This window comes from Pseudochaenichthys georgianus, chromosome 16 (genome assembly GCF_902827115.2).
Source record: "Pseudochaenichthys georgianus chromosome 16, fPseGeo1.2, whole genome shotgun sequence".
NCBI classification, from domain to species: domain Eukaryota; kingdom Metazoa; phylum Chordata; class Actinopteri; order Perciformes; family Channichthyidae; genus Pseudochaenichthys; species Pseudochaenichthys georgianus.
The window spans coordinates 15,390,002-15,412,644 of NC_047518.2; the positions used below are offsets into that span (position 1 = coordinate 15,390,002).

At 40.4% G+C, this 22,643-nt stretch overlaps 1 protein-coding gene across 1 annotated transcript in view; it reads left to right on the forward strand.

Annotated features, from left to right (window-relative positions):
• bckdhb (branched chain keto acid dehydrogenase E1 subunit beta) overlaps positions 1-22,643 on the forward strand; it is a 95,332-nt gene that overhangs the window by 37,171 nt on the left and 35,518 nt on the right. Inside the window, exon 8 of the mRNA XM_034103122.2 lies at positions 788-898. Coding sequence (XP_033959013.1) covers positions 788-898 — 111 coding nt within the window. The remainder of the gene's footprint in view (positions 1-787; positions 899-22,643) is intronic.

Consider the following 22,643-nt stretch of genomic DNA (forward strand, 5'->3'; position numbering starts at 1 on the left):
AACATCAGCCGTTAGCTGTTAGCACTCAAGCTCACAGCTCCTCATATCTGTTCAGAAACTAGACAAAAGTTAAACAAGTACAAACCACAGACTGCCTGTGTCATGGTGAATACAGTCGCTGGTTTATTTATGTCTGTATAGGCCGTTGTTGTGTGTGTGGACGGTCGGAGCATATACGTTAGCTTAGCCGATCTCCATTTAGAAAACACGCATTTTAAAAGATTTCAGAGTTTTACGGGGCGTGGTTTGCAATTCGCTCAGCCAATAGAAATTGGTACTTTTTTGGTACTTTCTTTGGTACCACCTCTCTAGCAGGCACTAAAAATGGGGGTAAAAGTTCCCGGCACTAAGTACTCTTTTTGGTGTGAACGCAATACTAACGGAACTAATTGGGAAAAGTACTTTGGTGTGAACGCGCCTATTGGCTCTCTGTCAGCACTGGCTGGTCACACTAGTTTGGCATTCTGTCTTACTGGATGAACAAGAATTCTTCAAAAATGTTGCCTTGACTACTAAACATGTGAGCTGCAACTTGCTTCCTCTAGAAGTAGAATTTCCTAACGCCAACAAAGGTAACTAGTGTTCAACAAATAAAACAGGACGAAGACAAAAAAAAGAATTGTGATAAGTTGGTATTTTTTTTTTAACTAGAGAGCTAATAGGAAGCCTCAATTCACACTTAGTCCCCTCGTGATCATTAGCATTTAATTCACCTAGTTCAAACTTTTAACTGCTTTTAGCTCATTAGATTTAAAGGCTTTTTTCCTTTTCTCTTCCCTTTTTTTAGATCCATGTGATGAGGGAGGTTGCCAACATGGCCCAAGAGAAACTGGGGGTGTCCTGTGAGGTCATCGATCTGCAGACCATCCTGCCCTGGGACGTTGAGACTGTTTGCAAGGTAAGGGAAACACACATTCAAACACAATCACAGCCACTTTAGCAAAAATGCTTCTGAGGAACCATTCATAGTGGTGTTTCTGTCTGGTGCCTTTTTAACCGATATTCTAAAAATATTTTGTATCAAAGTCTGTGTATAGCTCTATTTTTATGCTTGGTCGCTGAGTGTGTAGCCATGTTGTGCATTCCCAAGTGATCACTCTACAATAGACAACCATTTAGCATAAATAATGTTTCTGTAGATGTGTTTATTGTGGCGCAGAGGCATTATTTCTCTAGACTGTGTGGTTCTCTTTGGTGCCTGATAAACAGGATTCCTTCCGCAGCCAGTAAGACTTCTACAAAAAAGTCCACGGCTCTCACCAAAACAAAATATTTCATTTCGGAAGGATTTTTAGATGTTTTCCAGTGGGTATTCCATCTTTGTTTATTTTGAAATAAGGGAAGGAGCACAATGCAAGACAGTTTGGGGAACAGTGGCGTCTTTCCTGGTCACCGTTGGCGACTGACTGGTCTGGTCAGACCAGTCAGTAGACTAAACCATGTTATGAAATGCTCTTTTGATATGAAAACCAAAAAGTGTCTTGAGAAAAACTTGAAAGAACGCTTCATGCTGCTTTCTCAATGGAGCTTGAATATGTCACCCACTGCATCTTGTGTCAAGACGGTTGGCTTTAGGCAGCTTAATCACCAGATACATTTTTAACTTTGGAATAGCACCCATTGACTAGAGTGGCCGCGATTGCTAAAAACGCCGCAGCGCAGACGGTCCTGGTGGGATTAGGGGGTTAGTGAATGTGTTTTTTTCTTCTTTTTGGCACTCCATTAAAACCACTGCCATGAAATTGGATAGTGTTTATGTGCTGCTTAGTGGGCCTATTGCCAGACCTGCTACCTCGGGCTTTTCACCAACATCTCTTCTTGTCTTACCCATCAGCCAATTTCCCAACAACCCTGCTACACACCCACACACATATCCTGATATCTGGCAATTAAAGGGGTCCTGTTATGCTATTTTTCAGGTTAATATTTGTATTTTGTGCCTCTACATGTCTCCATGCTTTAATGTTCAAAAAGCTCTTTATTTTGCTCATACTGCCTGTGCTGCAGCACCTCTTTTCACCCTCTGTCTGAAACCAGAGCCCAGTTTGCCTGATTGGTTAGCTGTGCGGCTCTGTGATGAATGGTCAACCGCTTAAAGATGCCCCACCCCTTAGCCATATAACTAAAGCGCGAGTGATGTGACTATGTTAGGGAAGTAAAAAGGAGTCCAATTTAGGCTTTTCCAGGCAGGGGGGAGTGTGTGGGATTAAAACTCCCTCTGGAGAGTCCTTTACGTGCACAAAAACCTATAGAACACACTACAGGAAAGGGAAAACCCAAAGAGCATAATAGGGCCCCTTAAATCACTGTCGATGCATTACATAATATACTGATATCCCTAAAGCCCTTTTTATCCTGGCGTGTTCTGCTGGCTGTGCACAGAAAGAGCATTTTCCATCAAGCTATTATTCAATCTCAGAGAAGGCACATGATGAATTCAGGACTAAATCATGATTTTATCTCTCCCACTAATGCATAAGAATACACATTAACGGCCTGTATTTTAATCTTTTAATTAATCTGGAGCAGCAAATATCCAGATGTGTACTAGGCAGAATGAAAACAAAGCTTGCATCCGTCAATGCTAATAAAAGCTGGTGGAATCCACTCGGGTTCGATGCCACAACAGTATCTTATCCTGCCAATGCCAGAGCTTTAAGGTCTGCTGACCAGCTGCTGCTGATAGTGCCCAAGACCAGGCTCAAAACCAGAGGGCACCGAGCCTTCGCAGCAGCTGGCCCCAGGCTCTGGAACACTCTACCCCTCCATGTGAGGTCGGCCCAGACCATAGGGGTTTTAAAATCTACGCTTAAAACACACTTCTTCTCCCTGGCCTTTTAGTCAGAGCGGAGCACGACTCCTGACTTTTCCCTGTGTTTTCTATATATCTGTTGTAATTTATTGTCTTTTATTATGAATGTAGTAATGTGTTTTTAAGTGATTGTAGTATTTATTACATGTACAGTACTTTGGCCTGACCAAAAATCGCTTTTAAATGTGCTTTATAAATAAACTTTGATTTGATTTGAATGCATACAATGTGCTTAAGACATAATGCTCAGATAACCACTGGGGTCCAAAGGTAGGCATGTCTGACATTTTTCTTTTGCAGCTCTTGGCATACATCTAGTTTGTGTTGCTACATCCTCTTGTAGAATTAATCTAAGTTGGTCACAAATGTTTTGGACCAGGATATGTAGGGTTTGTTTGATTGCTTTTAGTTTTCCTGTTATGCATATGATGGATGGAGTTGGATCTGAAACGATCAGTCCATTAATTGCCTTGCCAATTAATAGAAATGTAATCATATGGCAACACTACACACACGTACCAGAATACGTTGTGTGTCGAAAAATAAATACTATTTAGGCCAAAAAAAAATTGTACTTAGTTCATCAGAACTCTTTAGTTTGGTTTGCAATCCGCCCAGCCAATCAGACATGGGAACCTCTTTCTCCCATGAAAGTACCTGCTCTCTAGCAGGGACTGAAAAGGGGGTGAAAAGTACTCCGGTGTGAAAGTGCCTAATTTCCAGAATACATTTTGAATTTGGACAGTATTATTTTTAGGATTTCATAATACGGCAACATGATTTAAATCAGGAAAAAGCTGAAAAATGGGAAAGAAAACAAATATGTGTCTGATAACTAAGCTGTTCTCCTACTTGGCCCTTTAACAGTGTTGATAATGCATTTGTTGTGTGGATTATTTGTATTACAACATTTCCAAAAGGGTTCTCAGATCCCTAAATGTGATGGGTTGCAGATTTTGGGGTTTAGGACATTGTAAGTGGATTTTTTTAGGATTTTCGAAAAATTAATAGTTATTGATTTAAGGGAGATGACGGTAAGCAATTGGCAAATAAAGTTATTGTTAAGTGCAGCCCTCAAATGTTTTCAATCAGCTTTGTTCATACAGTGTAGGTTTGATTTATGCTGTGTACTTTACGTTAACTGTTTGTAGGCAGAAGTCACGTTTGCATGGGTTATAGTCCTTTGCAGTCATGCTTTGCTAAATGTATAAAAAGAAAACCAGGCGTTTTGAACTCAATAACCCTGCACAGTGGTGCCCTAACTACTGGGCGCTGCACGGATGGTTCTGTGGCCGCAGCTCTGCTGATGCTCAGCTTTGTCACACAGCAACACACCCATGTAGAACTAGTTCAAGTGGAATATCTAGAAACGGCAACATTTTAGGGATATGGGTAACGATTATCTTTATTACAGATGCATCTGTATCTTGTTTTTAAGGACGAATCAAAAAGGTGCAACTCTCCATGCATTTTCTAAGTAAATATATTGGTTGACCTGTTTTCCATTGATTGTATTTCCTCCGTAACATCAACACACACTACATTTTACCTTTAGCAAAGCTCTCTAGGTTAATGTGCTAACGAAATATGTGTAGAGCTGACTATCTTTTTTGAAATGGTATTATTACTGTACTTAACTGGGACAGTGCACATTATAAAAGTGAACAGAGTTAATTATATGGCCAAGAAGCTATTTTTCATCTGTAGTCCCTGAACAGATGTTGTACATTATTGTCTAGGAGTCAAATAGAATATGAAATAAGCAATATCCAGAAAAAATACTTGGATTCAAGCAAATCATTAATACAAAATATTTGATTTATTTGACTGTCATGGTCCTGCAGCACTACTTTAAAAATCATTGAGGGAAATAAACTGTGGATAGAAAAAGAAAGTGTCTGATGATTGATAAATCTGTTACTCATACCCACCCCTTGTGAATATATGGAAAGCATTTTCTTAATACTTAAGCGATTAATTGATTACTTAAATTGTCCAAAATTAATTTACTGTTGATTGCCTAATGAAGTAAATCCTACAGAGGCTGTTTATGTCAAGACATCAGTCATACATTTACATTTGTTTCTACTTATAGTAGAAAAGGCATGGCATAGTGTAAAAACCTCAAAAGTAAATCAATGTTGTGCAGCTTTTTAAAGGCCTTTATCCTCTGAGAAATATTTTGTTGGGACTAGTTCTATTCTTAGCTTTAGATAGGGAGTAGCCATAACATTGAGTCCACTCTTTAATTCAAAAAGATGGTTCACCTGGTGTCAGCTTTTCCGGCACTGCACACATCTCTGCTAAGCTGGCCTTTTGCACCGCTTATTAACTGGCCGTCAGATGCGGTGAGTGTGCCGCCAGTAAGATATGCCGCATCCGGCCGCTGGCAGAAAATTAAAATGTCCTGTGACTCACATTCAACCGGCATATCTTTCAGTCAAGGGTGTGTGTGTGTGATGCGTGCCGAGCTAATTTATATGAAGCAGGCCTGTTTTGAGCATGGATGTTCAGAATGAATGAAAAATATTGTGTCTTTCTTCGTGAGAGATCATTAGGCTAAGACATGCCATCTTTCTGTTATCTGTGGGATCCATTCTGGCAGCCACCATCTATACTTGGATCTAAATATATACAACCTCGCTCATTGAAAAGGAAATCATGGGCAGAAACGCTGTTAACGTAGAGAAAAAGTGGGTGTATATTGTTTTGACCTGCTGTCTAGAGCGGTCCAGAAAATATAATAGTTGTTCTTTATGACAAGAGCAAAATGGCAGGTTTACCTTTGCCAGATCAATGGCTCAGATGATATGCTGTGGAAAGTCTCATGGACTGTGCCTATATAAATGTAGTTGTGTAAAGATGCTCCCATACCCACATCCTGCATAAGAGCTTCTTAATTCCTCTGTGACCTTTATTGTTGTTCATATGGACACTTGGCCAACATTTTTGTCCGTTTTTTCCACGTTTGTATGACTTGGCTTCTAATTTGCTTGTCATAATTATAAAGACATTTCTGCTCTCATTATTGTATTAGTCAATTGCGGCTGATTCAGCCTCAGGTTTTCCAGATTACAGATCCGGCCAGTTAAGCGTCAAGAGTGGCTCGCCAAGGCCAGTATGTTAGTTATTGGTTCTTTAAATATGATTGGAGGTGGCACTTCCCGATGCGCCACACACAGTTCGTTTTGCGGCAGCTACTTGACCTCTTAAAAAAGGCCTCTTATTTTCCCCTCATTGGTTCTCCACTTACTGTAACTCATGACTGTGCGGCCATCAAGCGCATATGTCCTTTTAAAACAGCCCTGGTCAGGCCAATCCCATTGGCTGATGCGGCCTATAATGAAGTTGCAATACTAGGGAAATTCCCACAGAAGGGCTCCATGTGCGCTTGTCATGAATTAAAGTGAACCTATCATGCTATATTTGAACAATATATTGTAGGGCCATACCTATATAAAGTTTTTTTTTCAACATACCAAACAGATCCTGCATTTTAGCCATGCCTCATTTCGCTCCATTTGCTCTTTCCAGCCCTGTTTTTGCAAGGGCTGATTCTGTGACGTAGCTTTAGTGCAAATGAGCTGCAGCTGACCACGCCCCCCTGCAGGAGAGGGGAGCGTGCTTTGAGATCAGCTGCTGGGCTTTCAGAAGAGGGGGAGAAAAAGAGATCTCCGTCCTCCGTGTTTTATTCTTGTATGATTATATAGTCGTTATTCCTTTTTGTTTTAAAGCTCAATAAATAACAAAGAAGACCTTTGACCTGCACTTTTCTAATTTTGTCTGGAAGATTTAAACTTTAACGGACATGTTGACCGGCAAAAAAAAATCTAACTGAAACTCTGCCGCACGGTCCCCTCGTCCCTTGGAAGAGGCAGAGAGGTGGGTGTTTGTCATCTGCTGGTGGACTACCGGAGATAATTACAGTGCTTGCCTCGACGGGGAGGGATTTCATTGAATCAGCAGCAGGAGGCGCAAACGCTTGCCTCGGGGAGGGAGAAAAAGAGCCACAGCGGAGAATAAACAGAAGGGCAAACATGGCAACCATGCACGGGAAGTCTTCTCTGCTGCTTTTGTGGCAGACTACAGCGCCACTTACAGGCCTGGCATATGTACTACAGCGTCTCCAGCGCTTTCGAGCGGCAATGGCCGGCCGTGGCCCAACCTCTCATTCCCCTGATAGGTGGAGAGTTGGCCATATAGGCGGAGCTCCTCGTTCCTGAGTCAGAGAATTTAAAAAGTATATCACGTCAAACTAGGAGGGCACTCTGAAAGCTCAATCAAATAATTTGTGTTTCCGCTATGTGCTTTGGATCCGATCCAAAATGAAATGTGTTCAACTGTGTCTGAGTCTTTGGCCCAGGCGTAACCCTTCAACAAAGTTTCATGAAAGCAGTAATTTTATTTTAGGTAAAATAGGTTTGTCTTTTTTTATAGCTCATATTTTATATTTTTCAAAGAGTCAAGTTAAAAAAAATTGTTATATGGCAGATGAGAAGAGATTGTTCTGTTGACTCCACTGCCTCAAAGCTGGCAGCTAAGTCATCTGGTTTTATTTATTTGTAAAGTAAGATGGCTACATTTTTGTTTTGTTAATTTTGCCATCTGTAATGTAGAACCTGATATAATTCCACACACTATAGGAGAAATAAAGTAGGTGGTAGAGTTTGAAGAACTGCCCTTTGTTGTGTAGTCTGTTGCGCTTGCGTGTAACTACTGTACATGTTGAATTGAAAAGTTAAATTGTCATTTTGAATAGAAAGTGACAGCCCCAATCCATCCTGATCAATGTTTTACAACGAGTTATAACTACTGCTTTTGTGGATTATAGTTCACCATGTTACAATAGAGAACTGAAAGCATACTTATCTTTATTTATTTGATGTATTTATTCAAATACTCAGCATTAATACTAATACTTTTACAGAACAGTAACTGCACTATAAACAGTGGGCCAAAAGGCTCTCACTGTAAGGAGTGCTAATATCTTCTTGGAAAAGCTGTTTTCATAGCCTCTGCTGTGTTTTATCTCTTAGTTACTCACTGAGCACATAGCTGTAATTTTTCTTTTTGCCTCCCCATCATTTCTGTATTTCTTCACTCTCCTAGTATTATTGGACCCATCCCTCAGATTTGTGTTCATTTCAACAACGGTGAGTAAGTCAGTCGAGACATGTCCTCTTAGCAAGTCGGCGCAAGTCCCATCTGCTCCCATAAAACACCTTAAGTCATAATCCATCTAAAATCTGTCATTTGGGTTTCTAGCGCTCATCCCCTTAAGGCCTGTAAGGTAAACGTTTGTATCCCTCCACCGCAGAACAGCAATCACCATTTGGTCTCCAAACACAGTGGTCTGAAGACATTATCTCTACATTTCACTTCAGACCCTTTTGCACCTGTGTTCTGTGTTCATAAAAGTTAATTATAGTTTATATAGCCAAGGTCTTTAAAGCCAAACTGGAATTCAGCAGAAATTGCCAAGCCTAATATTCAAATCAATGGCTGCTTTTCTTGTGATTTGCAGCTATTGTTCAAACCTGTCAGAATTCTGAATCAGAAGTCCTTTATTCGTCAGCAGGGAAATGTACAATGTTGCAGCAGTCACGAAATGCAGAAAGTAACAAATTATATAGAGGCAAGCACACAGTAATAAAGAGAAATCAAATAAGTACACATCCAGTGGCGAGCCGTCAGGGCTCTCTAGGCCCTCTGTGAGGGCCTAAGATATTCTAAAAAATAATATTTGAAAACATAAAAAAAAAAATAACTTGATTTAATTGTATTTAAAATAACATTTCCAAATAAATAAATCCTTCGAATCTGCCTGTTCAGTTTCTGTTAGAATGTGAAGGGTTAAATGCCGTCTCTGCGAGTTACTGTGAAGACGGGAGAGCTTGTCGGTCCCTCTCTATATTCACAGAGGGTCCGCTATAGTAACTCAACGAGAGAGTAATGTCAAATGACAGTACAATTGACCAATCATATCTTCCCTTCCAAATAGGCGGGCTTTATTTTCGCGGACTTTATGACAAGTTCCGCCCGCTGTGAAACGTTTCTTGTTTCCATAGCAACAACAACTGTCAACAGCGGAAACTCGCCTTCAAAATAAAAGCATGCCAAATTACACTTAAGACATACAACTGCAACGAAAGTAACAAACACAATGCAATATCCTTTTCAATTTCAAAGAAAACAAATTGGGTTATTTACAGGTGTTGTTTTGTTTTCTTTTGTTTTTGTTTTGTTTTGTTGTTTTGTTCACTATGCAAGTGGTGCAGTGACGCGTCGTAAAACCCGGAAGTATGCTGCGCACGGATTCCCTCGACAAAAGAGCAATGGGATTTCTCCATAGGATTTTGGAAAATAGCTCGAAATAAGGTCTGTGGAAAACGAACCTGTTAGATAAATGCACGTTTTGTTCAGCCGCATAATATCCACATGTCTACCCTACTTTTCTTATTTTCGAATCATAAATCTAATCGATAGATTTATGATCGATACATTTATGATTAGCATAAGTTCGTTCATGATGGCTCACTTCAGTGATAGTGATGACATTGTTTGCAAAATTATTAACAGTCATTTTCAAGATTGAGTTACAAGGATAAACTGGAGTGGCAAAGGGATGGGGGGGGGGGTCAGAGGGCCTAGGTATAAAAGTCACGGTTCGCCACTGTACACATCCATTGAACAGAAGTAAGTAACAGCATTCCAAAAGTAAGTGAACAAACATAAAGTAGCAGCAGGTGATGTAAATAATAGTGTGTATGAATTAAAAAGTGTATACTGCACGTAGAGTATAGTAGAGTACTACTGTTGAAAGGCTGAGTGAGTAGTAGTGTAGTGGCAGCCAGTAACAATACATCAAAATAAATTGTAAAACTGTATATACTTCACAGACGTGTTATTGCACATTGGTAGTTTCTAAGGTTGTGTAAAATCATGCCAAAGTGCTCATCATTAAACGTTGAACGTTAGAACATCTTGATTTGATGAAACAATTCCTGTGTATATGTATTCGGGAGCCATGCCAAATTGGATGCTCTTCTATCAGGACTTAAGCTGAGACTCCTGCTCATTGTCCTCTTTAAATGGGTGTAAAACATTCTCCCTCATTAACTGTGTGACCATTGGCCCCCGCCTCTGTGACTGCAGGGCCTCCTGGATCCCAGCCCTCCCACTGATGCAACCGATTTGGCTGAACCTACTCAACCTTCATAAAACATATGTAGACATACATAAGGACTGTTAAGGACTGTATTTTAGCATATACATACATTTCTGACCAAGTCGATAACAAAAGCAGAATCCAATGAATGGTTAAAAGAGGAAGTGGGGCTGTTATAGGGGAGGGGCGCTTACGGAGAAGAGTGCAGCAGCATCTGTTCTGATTCTTGGAAGTGATGCAGGTTGCAATGTATGTGTTCTGAGTGCTTTGTGTTGACTTACCATAGAGATAAGACCTCCTTATCAAGGCTCCGCTTACCCCATCACTTTCTCTTAATGGTTACAAGCCGTACTGTGTGTCCTGAGCCAAAGGCGGCTGGTAAACACAGAGTGTAAAGACGCAAGTGGGAGTCAGGCAGGACACGGTATCTTCTGATGTGTTTGTTTGTCATGCGCTAAGGTGGAAAAAGAAATGAGAGCAAATGGAGTCACGAGTGTTTTCTTCTCAATGTCAAGTTCAACAAGTTGTTATAGGCTTGACGGATGTGGTTATGATTGTTTTTTTTAACAAAATGCTTATTCAACCATATGCAGATCAATTTTACATTGTTGAGATAGAAAAACAAACAATTACTTACAGTTCGGCAAACACAGATAATTATTAGGGCCGGGACTTTAACGCGTTAATTACGATTAATTAATTACACAAAAATTAACGCGTTAAAAAAATTAACGCATTTTTAATCGCACTTATTTTTGCACAGCGGAACGTTTCTCACTGGATGAGTTTCAGGCGTACCGATTATACTGGAGCACCAACTAACGTTCATGACTTCAGCATGGGACTTCAAACAACAACAAACCACGGTGATCAATAGTCAAACATGAACGAACAAGCTGATGAGACTGCTTTGGTCGGCCCCGTGGATGGGACATTTTGTTTTAAATAACGGACGGATGGAAGCGTCGATAAGAGCACGGTTGTGTGCAAATTATGCAAAAAAGAATTTGCATATCACCGCAGCACATCAAGCCTAACCTATCACCTAAATGCAAAGCATGTAGCAGCTAGCGTGGACGTTAGCCCGACTCCGAGTGCAAGGAACCACACCCTGACCCAACCCACACTCAACCAGATGACTGGTTTCAGGGCCAGGATAAGTCAGTCCACGTCTGAGAGAATAACCAGCTCACTGGATTGTCACTGGGCTCGACATTAAGGACTGCCCGATGGCCCGGGGCCATCTAGTATTTAGCTCGGGCAATGAAGCCTCACCTGCTGGTTGCCCGATCGGGCAACCTATTATCCCAGTATCATGCAGCTCGCGGATCCAGTAATGAGTGACCCGACAGTAAAACTAAACATATCTACAGTATAACTAGTTTAGGTAGTTTGAGAGGTAATTAAAATAGCTACGTGTGATATTCTAACCTGAAGTGTGTGTTACTTTTGTTCCGCTCACCGCTGCATGCGATCATGCAGAGCTGCGTGTCGAGTCTCGAGTAGTCAGCAGCAGCTGATCTCTCTCTCTCCAGTCAGATTAGACTTCACTCGCGTTTATGTCCATATCGATCAGATCCAGCTAGTTCTAGCTAATGATAGGACTACCTGCTTATTAAAAGACAACTACACAATAAGTGTCGCTATGCAACTGGATGAGGCCACAAAGTATAGCACAGCATTATGCATTTGTTTACATGCCCACCGGAACCCCAGGCATTACCAACAGATCAACGCACAATCAACCCACACAGGACATCTCTTTCTCCACATTAAGTGTTAGACATTAGAGTTGACTATTCTTGTCTGTCACATAAGTGGCTCAACTGAAGCGGTATTGCTCTAAAGGGAAATTATTTTGACCGAAGATATTTAGATTTGCCGGCTAACGGGAACTCTGACGTGTGCTTCGCGGATGCGCTCGGCTCCTCTCGACTGCTGCTCGGGTCTGCTCGGTCAGCTTCCGGATGAGGAGGCATTCGTTCGACCAACTTACAGTAGTTAACATTACAAACATTTTTAACAGGGGCCATAATAGTGTAAATAATGTTTGTTTTGGCAGTTATAACTGAATGTAATGTTTTCTACTTTTTTCCATCTGGGAAGGCATTTGCCTTCATCAGATAGAAAGTGTTTTGACCAACAACTTAAGTATTTCTTAAAGCTATGCAGGGCATGCAAGCGAGCAAACACAAACAAGAACAAACAAACAAGTGAAATGAAGAATACAATTGAAATTGTACAATATAATATTGTGGTGGTTCATCTTATAATTCAGTCTAGAGAATGCACCAGACAGCATCTAAGACCTGCAAAAATTAAAAAATGTCTAGGGGGAGGCCCCCCAAACCCTTCGTGCCATTTCGTCCACATGCATTTTTCAGGGCAATCTCTATTGGGCTCAGGGCCATCTGTAAATTAGCTTAGATGGCCCTGTGCTTAAAAATGCGATTTTAAAAAATGCGATTAAAAATGCGATTAATTTCGATTAATTAATTACAAAGCCTCTAATTAATTAGATTAATTTTTTTAATCGAGTCCCGGCTCTAATAATTATACATCATGGTATCTTAAAAGTTACATCCAAACAAAGAGGAATGAGAGAATATTGAATCGGCAACACACAAATAAATAAAAAATAAACTAGACTTAGTTTTGTTCAAGTCCAACCTTATATCGTTATAGCACCTTTTCACAATTGTAGCCCAAAATGATCAATTATGGCCAATATTTCTGTACGAATCCCTTCCCACAATGACTTCAGCTTCGGGCAGTCCCAAGAAATGTGAGTGTGATCTCCAATCTGTTTACAGTCCCTCCAACACAAATTTGTTAACCCTCCGTTATATTTTGAAACAATAAGAGGAGATCTAAAATATCTCATTTTTATTTTCCAACTAAATTCTTTCCATGAAGGGCTATTTGTTATTTTATGTCCCCTTTCACAGCCATCTTCCCACGAGTCGTCATCAATAATAACATTCATCTCCAGCTCCCATTTTTCCGTAATATCCAAAGTATTCCCTGACATGTGTCCTTGCAGACACAGGTATATTTGTGATACCATTTTTGTGACACTCTTTTCTTTCATAATCCTTATTAGTAACAATTCTATGGAAGTGGGTGTTCGCTTAAGTGTGTTCCATTCTCTGTGACATTAAATAATTTCTCAATTGCAAGTATCTATAGAAATCATGAGAACCTAAGCCAAATGTATCTTGTAATTGTTTAAATGAACAAAAAATGTCACCCTCAAACATTTGGTCTATTATAATAAGTCCTTTCCGCGCCCAATTCCTAAATCCTGTATCCAGTTTACTTGGCCTAAAGTCCCCATTCTTTGCAATCTCCATCACCCTTGAAATTGTTAGCGGTGCTTCCACTTTTTCTCTCACTATTGACCACACTTTTTGGGTGCACTTCATCCATTCATTCTCTACCCCAAGTTTCCTCCAGCTCTTTTGTCGCATAAATGGCAGCATCTCAAGAGGCATTAATGGGCATGATTCCTTCTCTAATTCCAACCAAGTCGTCTCCCCATTTTGTGTAAGCCATTCAACCATACTACACAGTTGTGCTGCCCAGTAGTACAACTTCAAATTGGGAAGATTGAGGCCTCCTTCATTCTTTGAATATGTTAACAGCTTCAATTTAATCCTAGGATTCTCCATAGGGTTGGAATTGAGGTTAGAGGATCACTAATATATAATATCACATCGTCCGCGTACAACGATAGTTTGTGTGTTCCTCCCCCCTCTTATATTCCATGGATTCTAGGGTTCTCCCTTATCATTTCTGCCAGTGGCTCTATACTAATCGCAAATAGCAGTGAGGAGAGAGGCGATCCTTGTCTGGTCCCTCTGTATAATTTAAATTGTTCAGATGTGTAACCATTAACGCGGACCTTGACACCGGATCAGAATTCAGAACTCTAACCCAATTAATCAAATCGGAATGAAATCCCATCTTCTCTAGTGTACATTCCAAATATAGCCAGTCTATCCTATCAAATGCTTTCTCAGCATCTAAGCTGAGAAGCATTGAAGACCGCTTACTTTTCCGTGCCATTGACTTTATATTTAGGGTTCGTCTAATGTTATTTCTTCTTCAATTTCCTCCTTTGTGATTGGTTCCACCATCGTTTTTGACTCTTGTTCACTTAATTTAGGTAAATTCAATCCACCAAGGAAGGTTCTAATTTGTCCTGCTTTATCCTCTACCACTGGCGAGTCATAGAGTGCTTTATAATAAATAGAAAAGGCTTCCGCTACTTCTTTAGGGTGAGTCACCATTTTTTTCTTGGAGGGACTCATAATCTTCGGAACTATCCTGGTTGCTTGTGTTTTACGTAACTGAAATGCTAATAGCCGACTCGCTCTGTTTCCTGATTCATAATATCTCTGATTAGCAAATCGTAAAGCACCTTCGGCTTTATATGTCAATAAGTCACTCAAATCTCGCCTGCACCGGTCAAGAGCTTTCAGGGTGGATTCTTTTTGTGTCCTTATGTGTCTCGCTCCAACTCTCGTATGCAAGTTTCTAAATCTAATTGTTTCTTTTCACGTTCTTTTTTCAATCTTGAGGAGAGGGCAATTATTTTCCCCCTAAGAACTGCTTTCGCTGCCTCCCATACTGTCGATACCGAAACTTCTCCATTATCATTATGTTCCAGATAATTATTCAATTCTTCTCTTATACTTTGTACCACCTCTGGGTTATTTAATAATGAAACATTCAACCTCCAGTATCTATAATACTTCTCCTCTTCCAACTTGATTGACATTACCACTGGTCCATGATCTGAGATGGTAGTGGGTTCAATGTGACAATCTGTGACTTTATGGGCATCCTGTTTGGAGACACAGAAGAGGTCAATTCGGGAGTAACTCTTGTGCACTTTTGAAAAAAATGTAAAGTCCCTGTCTCTAGGATGTTGTAAGCGCCATATATCTGTGAGCACAAGTTCCTCTATCATGTTACATAATGCTTTAGCTTTTCGTGTTTGTGGTCCTAGTACAGGTGGTTGTTTGTCTATTCTTTGGTTCACAACACAATTAAAATCCCCCCCGACTATGATTATTCCCTTTGCGTTGTAAAGTGTTGCAATTTCTTTAAAGAAGCCGGGATCTTCTTCATTTGGAGCATATCAATTCAAAATAGTTATATTTACATTCCCAATTGTCCCCACCACCAAAACATGGCGTCCCTTTTTGTCTTCATGTACTTTCTCTGGAACAAAACATAACGACTTATGACACAAAATTGCTACTCCTCTTTTTTTTCCTCCTCCACATGAGGCACTGAAAACTTGCCCCACCCATTCCCTTCTCAGCTTTTTGTGTTCCTCTGCACTCAAATGGGTCTCCTGCAGTAGTGCTACTGAGTAATTCAATCTCTTCAATTGACTGATAATTTTCTTCCTCTTTATGGGGTGCTTGATTCCTTTTACGTTATAACTAATGCAATTCAATGTATTCATATTATGACCAGTAATTTAAATGAACTATTAAACCTGCATTGTGTCTTGTTCTTTGTTTCAAACCCCACTTCAGTGTTTTGCCAACTGTAAATTGAAATCCAGGTGCTTATCCTCCTTATACATATGTTTGCCGAACAACATTGAACAATAATAACCAATAAATGATAGAACAGTATTACACTTTGCAATAAACAATGATGAACTTCCAAGTGCCTGGTAGAATGCCTCCAGTAGAAAACAAAAAAGGCATCCCACCCCCCATATGAATTGGGCAGAGAGCTCCAGCTCTCTGGGAAAAACGCACAAAGTGCGCATGCAGGTTGCCCTGGTTTGTAGTCCTCGTCGCCTTGACTGCAATACTCTAGCCAGAGTTTGCGGTATTTGCTCCCCCCCTCCCTGTTCAGACCCTATTCATATACACATATTATCCTTGCCATCTTCACTTATTTTATCAAATTATCCATGTCCGACAAATTATTATCATGAGTCAATCAACCCCACAGTCTGTTATATCCCCTGTATTCGCGAATTATCACTTTACTCACGACCCTCATTCATTCCGTTGTCTCCGCGGATGATAGCTCTCACGTCTGTGGGGTTCAATTGCATCTGGTTCCTCCTCCGATTCTCCTGGGTCGACCACTTGTCCTGCGTCAACTCCCTCTCCAGTATGTCTCGTTCCTCAATTCTGGCGTCGACTCCAAGCTCTTTCAGAGTCGATTGTGCCTCGACCAGTGTGGGGAACACCCTCACTCCCGTGGCCAGGAAAAGCTTCAGCTGTGCAGGGTATGGTGACTGAGCCTTGATATTCTTCTCCTTCAGTTGCTTAATCACCTCTCGTACTCTCTTGCAAGTCCGGGGAGTAATCCTGATCAAAGTACACCCTCTGGCCCTCTAATTCAATGTCTCGTTGTTTCCATGCCTGTTGCAGTATTATTTGTTTGACACTGAAATCCAGGAATCGCACAATGATGGATCTCGGCGGTGCTGATGACTCTTTTGGCTTAGGAGCAAGGGTTCTGTGTGCTCTTTCGAGTTTAATTTCCGTATCTCCCGGAACCTTTAGCTTCGTGTGTAAGAGTGCGGTTATGAACAACAAACGTCATGTCGTCCTTCTCAGCTCCCTCTCTTATTCCGTACATCCTGATATTATTGCGCCGAAGTCGGTTTTCCATGTCATCGCATTTGCTGCTAAACTAGCCTCTCTCCTGAGTAAGTAGCCCACAGCCCTTTCTTGACGTATGCTTCTGTCTTCCGTGGCGCTCACTCTATTCTCTGCCGTTGTTATTCTTTCGTCCAGTTGCACTATTTGCTGTTTTATCTCAGTCATGGACGATTCCAGTCTGTTAAGTGACAGCTTAGTGTCCTTAAAGGACTCACTGTTTTCTTGTCTGAGTTTTCTCAACTCCGCTAGCATCTCTGATTCACTACCTGTTGGTTCCATGGATGGTTGGTTCGCTGCTCATGCTACGCATGCTGTCCGTTAACATTAGCTGCTTTTGGCTAGCTTTCATTTCCTCCTGTTTTCCTGTTTTCGCGTTCTTCTTGGTTTCTCTCTTGCCCTAGTTCATTGAGTTGGGGATTATATCATTCAGTCTAGTGTTCATTTTGTCGGATATCTCTTGGGTTTTTGGCTATTTTAATCACGGGTCTGACGGAGCTGGGAAATCAAACGTCTGCTCTTGGCATTACGTAACCGGAAGTCCGTTATGATTGTTTTTAATACCTCATACCATAATTATATGGGGTGAATAATTTGTGATTTTCAACTTGAGCAGAGCAGTGCACCATGGACTGAAGGAAAATATTCCAAAAATGACTACTGCACGTTAATATGGAACATAATCATTTAAATATGGAACTTTCAAAAAAATAAAATGTGATTGCCTGTATTTATGCAAAACTGACATGGCTTTGTCTGATGGAAGCAATCTTTTGATAATGAATAAAAACGGACTTTCTTTGCTTTTAACATTTTAACCATATTTAAATATTTATGACTAATAAAGTAGCATGGCTGTTGCTTTCAGTGGGAATATGAAGCATTTTAATGATTCACTCAAAATGACATTTTCAACCTCTTCTGAACATGGAACATTTAAGATAATATCAAAAAGTTCAAATGGAAGAATTATTTCAGTTAGCTTTTTAATAAGAAGATCAGTTTTCCTCGTACATTTTTTTATCTGGCAGAGGTTTTGTTTACCCGATTTGACTCAGGATTCTTCCGTCACATCTGGCAGAAGCAATTCTGGCAACTCAATAGTAGACATCAAGAGAGACCCTGCCCTCTGTTACAGAGTCACTGATGATGATGTCAGCCTGTTTCACAACATTAAGCATTACATTTCTTGTCAAATGAAAAGCTGTTCTTGTTAAGAAGCCAGAGAAAAATGACAAACTTCTATTTTACAAGTGCTCGTCACTTTCCCTATCCCACCACTTAAGAAGTCAGCTTTGAATTCCACCAACCATAGGGGCCTCATTAAACTTGTGTATCAGATTCAATCAAGTTTAATTCTAAAATGTTGCGGAACTCCTCCAATGAAGTCGGGTTGCTCAACAGCCACATGGAAATATATTTTAAAGTTTGCTGGCAAATGCTTGTTGAGAACTAGCTTTCTTCATCTCGTTTTTCATGTTGCTTTTGAACATGGCACAGCAGGTTGTATTTATCACAGAGATGATGCTGAAACCCACTCATTAAATGTGTACTCAACCTGCAGAGATCCATCTTTCCTCTTCAGTTGAGATATGGCAGCGTCTGGTGAACTAAACTGAACCAGGCGACATCTCTTTCTTCAGCCTCTGCTTCCTATGACCTTTGCATTTCTATGAAGGCCTACCATAGAACTGGAATGCCAATCTGATGAGCAAGATGGTCATTAATAATAATGATTTAGTACAGAAAACCATGACAACTGACACATGGCCTCCAGATGATGTCCCTGGACATTTTTGTTTCTGCTGCGAAGATGTTCCTGTTTCCATACACCAGTGCTATCTAAATAAGAGCAAGGCTACATGAAAAATGATCAGGGATGGCAGGGTAAAAGAGTGTTTCTGAAATTGTAACCATATGAGGGTTTTTTCTTGCAATAGTAATACCATACTATCTCTATCAAGAACAACAAGGAGAATTTAAGTTCCAGCGATAACAACTGAATTATGAATTGCATTTTATAAATATAAAATCTATTTTTAAAAAGATATGAGGAACTGTAACACATTTGAATGTTCCATAATATTAAAGGATTTTCATCATGTTAGCTGTCTCTTTATTTTACATCTGAATAAATATGAAAAAGGCCAAGGACATTATAATTTATTATTTTTCCCTTTGCTTTTTATTTTTGTGGAAATAGCCACTCACTGGCAGATTTTCCTTTTACATCCAATATCCGTCTCCTCTGTCCTTGTGATACTCATCACAAGGACAGTCATACTAAAACGATACTAAAATAAGCCATCGTGGTCAGTTATATTAAAGCATCAATTAAAAATTATTACATCTACTTCTATCAGTTCAATACATTCAAATAATGAATTATATGTATAGGTTTGAGGGAAGCCTTTCAAAGGCACACACATGTGGAAGGACAAAAGGATATAAAAGTGGTGCCATAAAGTTAAGAACTAGCCATTGGCAAAATTGATTTCATGGCACCATTGGTCAGTGGCCATGATGTATCACCATCTAACAACTTAGTTAGCTGATGACACTTCAAATGTTTTTGAATTCAACAAACTAGCCATACGTTCAAAACAAGTGGGTATTTAGTCCGTGGTGGATGATCTGTAGACTTTGTGCTGTCAATCGGGAGCTTGTTCCACCATTTTTTGAGCCAGGATAACAGAGGTGTTTTTTGTTTAGGAGTCTTGGATCCCACTCACGGTGAGGAAGTAGCGAGCCGATTTGCTGATGAGAAGATGTTCACTGCTGGAGTGTATGGTTAAATCGTGTCCTGGATGTAAGAAGGGCCTGATCCCTTCGCAACACAGTTTGCCAACATCTAGAAACAGATGGAGAATCTTATTTGTGTGAGGGCTGTAGGCAAACTATTTTTTCAAGATGAAGTGAAATTATGAAAAACCTTGATTTGTGCCTGAGGATTGTTCCCAGTAAAAATAAACTAGATAATGGGTGTTAAGAACAGCAGATGTAAGACTGTTGAATTACTAGCTCTACATTTAATGAGGGAATCTGAGATGGATTACTTTTTTGGACCCTATATATATTTTAGATACCTTAACCTTGGTGATACCTTGCTAGATTTGACACTCGGTGGGCAGAGTGTTTTTTTAATGTGTCTGTGGTCTGGGCCAGGGATGGGGCAGTTAGCCCACTATCGACTAGCACGCAGATGGACCGGGCTAATGCCTGTGTTTCCCTTTCAGCTACTCTGCCAGTATCTGCTCCCTGGCCCACCAAAACACTCCTAATATCTTTGGCCTGCTGTCACTCACACGCACGCTGGAAACAATCAAGTAGAATAAAATGGCACAGGAAGAGAGTAGCCAGAGGTTTGGACACCACTCCGTGCATTCTTCTTATTATAGCCCTCGTCTGTCATTTCAATGTTAATGTCACTGGGCTCTGTGGAGCTAACCAGCAGGACTTTATTGGGTGGAAATAAATGGCCGCCATATGTGACTTTTGGCCGATGTGCGTATCTGTCATAACTGTATCGTGCCGCAGCAGTGTTTCGCTGGTTATATCAGTGGAAAATGACTCGTGGTTGATTTTCTGCGATGGGTCCAGCTCCTCTTTTCTCCCTCTCCTAATGTCGCTGGTGGAATGGCGTAATGCAAAACTAATACAATCCTTGACCTGCTCTTTATGTTTCCAGCAATCGGGTAATTTATCGAGATTACATGTATACATCACAGAATGTCTGGTTGAAGAAACCCATTTGTGGTGTACCCCCAACCTTTTAAGAGTAATCTCCCCTTTGTGACTCATCCAATTTCCCCCAGCCCCCAACTTGACTGTCTGCTACGGACTCCTTTTCCATTCTTCCTCTTGGCTTTAGTCAGTGCTCACATTCCACAGCTGGGCACTAGAGATTTCTCAAATTCTTCCAAGTGTCACTCATTGGAGAAATGTGGCCAAATCCACAATTAGACACATTGAAAAATCATGTAGTTCAATATCTCTGATGGACACTGAGAAATAGGAAACCTTGTTCATATTATCCATGGTAGTTCTAAAGGCACAGACTAGTTTGCGATTACCACAGATTAGCGCATTGTCAGTAACCCAAGGATGTCTCACATAGAGATAAGATTAATTACAGACTGTGTTGAAAATGGGCAGAATTGAGGCAGAGAAATCGTATCTTTCTCTTATTTCTCCAATGCAGTGATTATTGGCTAATTACGACTTTGGTACCAAAAATATAATGATACTGGTGGCAGTGACAATTTGTGTAACCAAACGAGTCCTTTAAAAGCGAAAGGCTCTTCAGATTGGACCAGTTGTTTCATTTGTTGCTGGCCAGGTCTTTAGTTTTCCACTGGAGAGGACGGTTTGGTTTAGGATCCTTGGCCAGAGGTGTGGGCAGATTGAGATCATCGAGGTCATAGTGGAAAAGACAGAATGTCTGAATTCACAAGGACAGAGACATCCAAGAGATCATATACGTACATTGTGTATTCTCCAAGTCTTTTAAAAGTCAGCTATAAATCACAAAGTCTATTATATAACCTCAGAAAGAAAAAGGAATAAAGATTTTCATCACTTAAACTGCGTTTTTTATGTTCTTTTTCTTTTCACATCAACTCTTAAGATTAATAGTACGCCAATGTATTATTGTGGGATGATGCTTTCTTCAACTTGTTTTTCTTGCAGCATCTTGAAACTCCATATCAAATGTATATATTTTTAGAATTTGTTTTCATTTTATTTTCCTAATTCTCACCCTTTTTTCCATTTAGTGTTTCTGAGCTATCATTGGCTGTGTTCAGTTTTCAATTGTTTACTTCTGTGGCTGTTCTCGACAGAGTTTCAATTATTGCCAGCACTCTGGTATCTTTTTATACTGGAGAGAATGGGGGGGGGGGGGGTTAGAAAGCTCTTTTGGCTGCGAGTTGAAAAAGAAAAATGTGTCAGCACCAAGCACTTCGTGACTCTAAAGGTGCCGTCACATTCTAAAAAGGAATTTGGTCTTTCGCCATCGAGTGGTGTGCAACACCGGGGGTAGCGCAGCGCCTATTCTGTGGACGATGTTAAATCTTTAGATCTGTCAGTGTGTGTTCTGTGTTGAGATTTCTGCACTAGTCAGTAGGGATCGACCGATATGGCTTTTTCAAGGCCGATACCGATACCGATTATTAGTAATCAAGGAGACCGATAACCGATATTTGGAACCGATATACATTTGCAGTAAAATCAGAAAATCTATAGTGTCAAAATGTAGAATAACACAAACTCCAACACAACTTAACACAACTTCTTTGAAATGCATTTAAGCATATATTATGTTTAATGAACTGTTAAACATCTTACAACTGGTTTCCTCTCTGTGCCCTTTTCTTTAGTGCAGCCATCTGCTATGAGTTAGAGAGAGACAAGAAGTGGGGCAGCAGGCTGACATGCTTAACTAACAATAATGCTTAATTTATTATATCAAACCAATGCCTGTCTGTCTAGCATAAAATCCCAATAAGCTGCTAGCAACTGCAAAACACTAGTGCTAGCTAATGTTTTGCAAACTATTAAAAGTGAGGCTATTACAGTAGACATAACGTTAGACTAGTAGCCTCACTTCTAATATTTTGCTAAACATTTGCTAAATACATTAGCTAATGAGCTTCACATATCAACCTGAAAGACTGCGAGGCTCCACTCGCAGCCCCCCCTCCGCACCACAGTTACTCCGCTGCAAGACGCTGCACGCACCCCAACTCTGACTGACTTCCCGCGTCCCTGTGTAACTGGGAAGCTGATATAATTGGATCAATAGATCGTGCTGTTTTTGCAACTTCAGCATAGGGGATATGGATCTTTATTGAACTTCGGCTTTCAACTGATTTACCTTCAAAACACATGTATGGCTCTGCCGCTCAGCGCTGCTGCTTGCCTCTGTCTGTGTCTGCGTTCGCACCTGCCTGTAATCTGAGAAGGTCCCGCCTCTATGGCTGTCTCCCGCCCGGAAAATCTTCAGTGTTGATTGACACTTCAG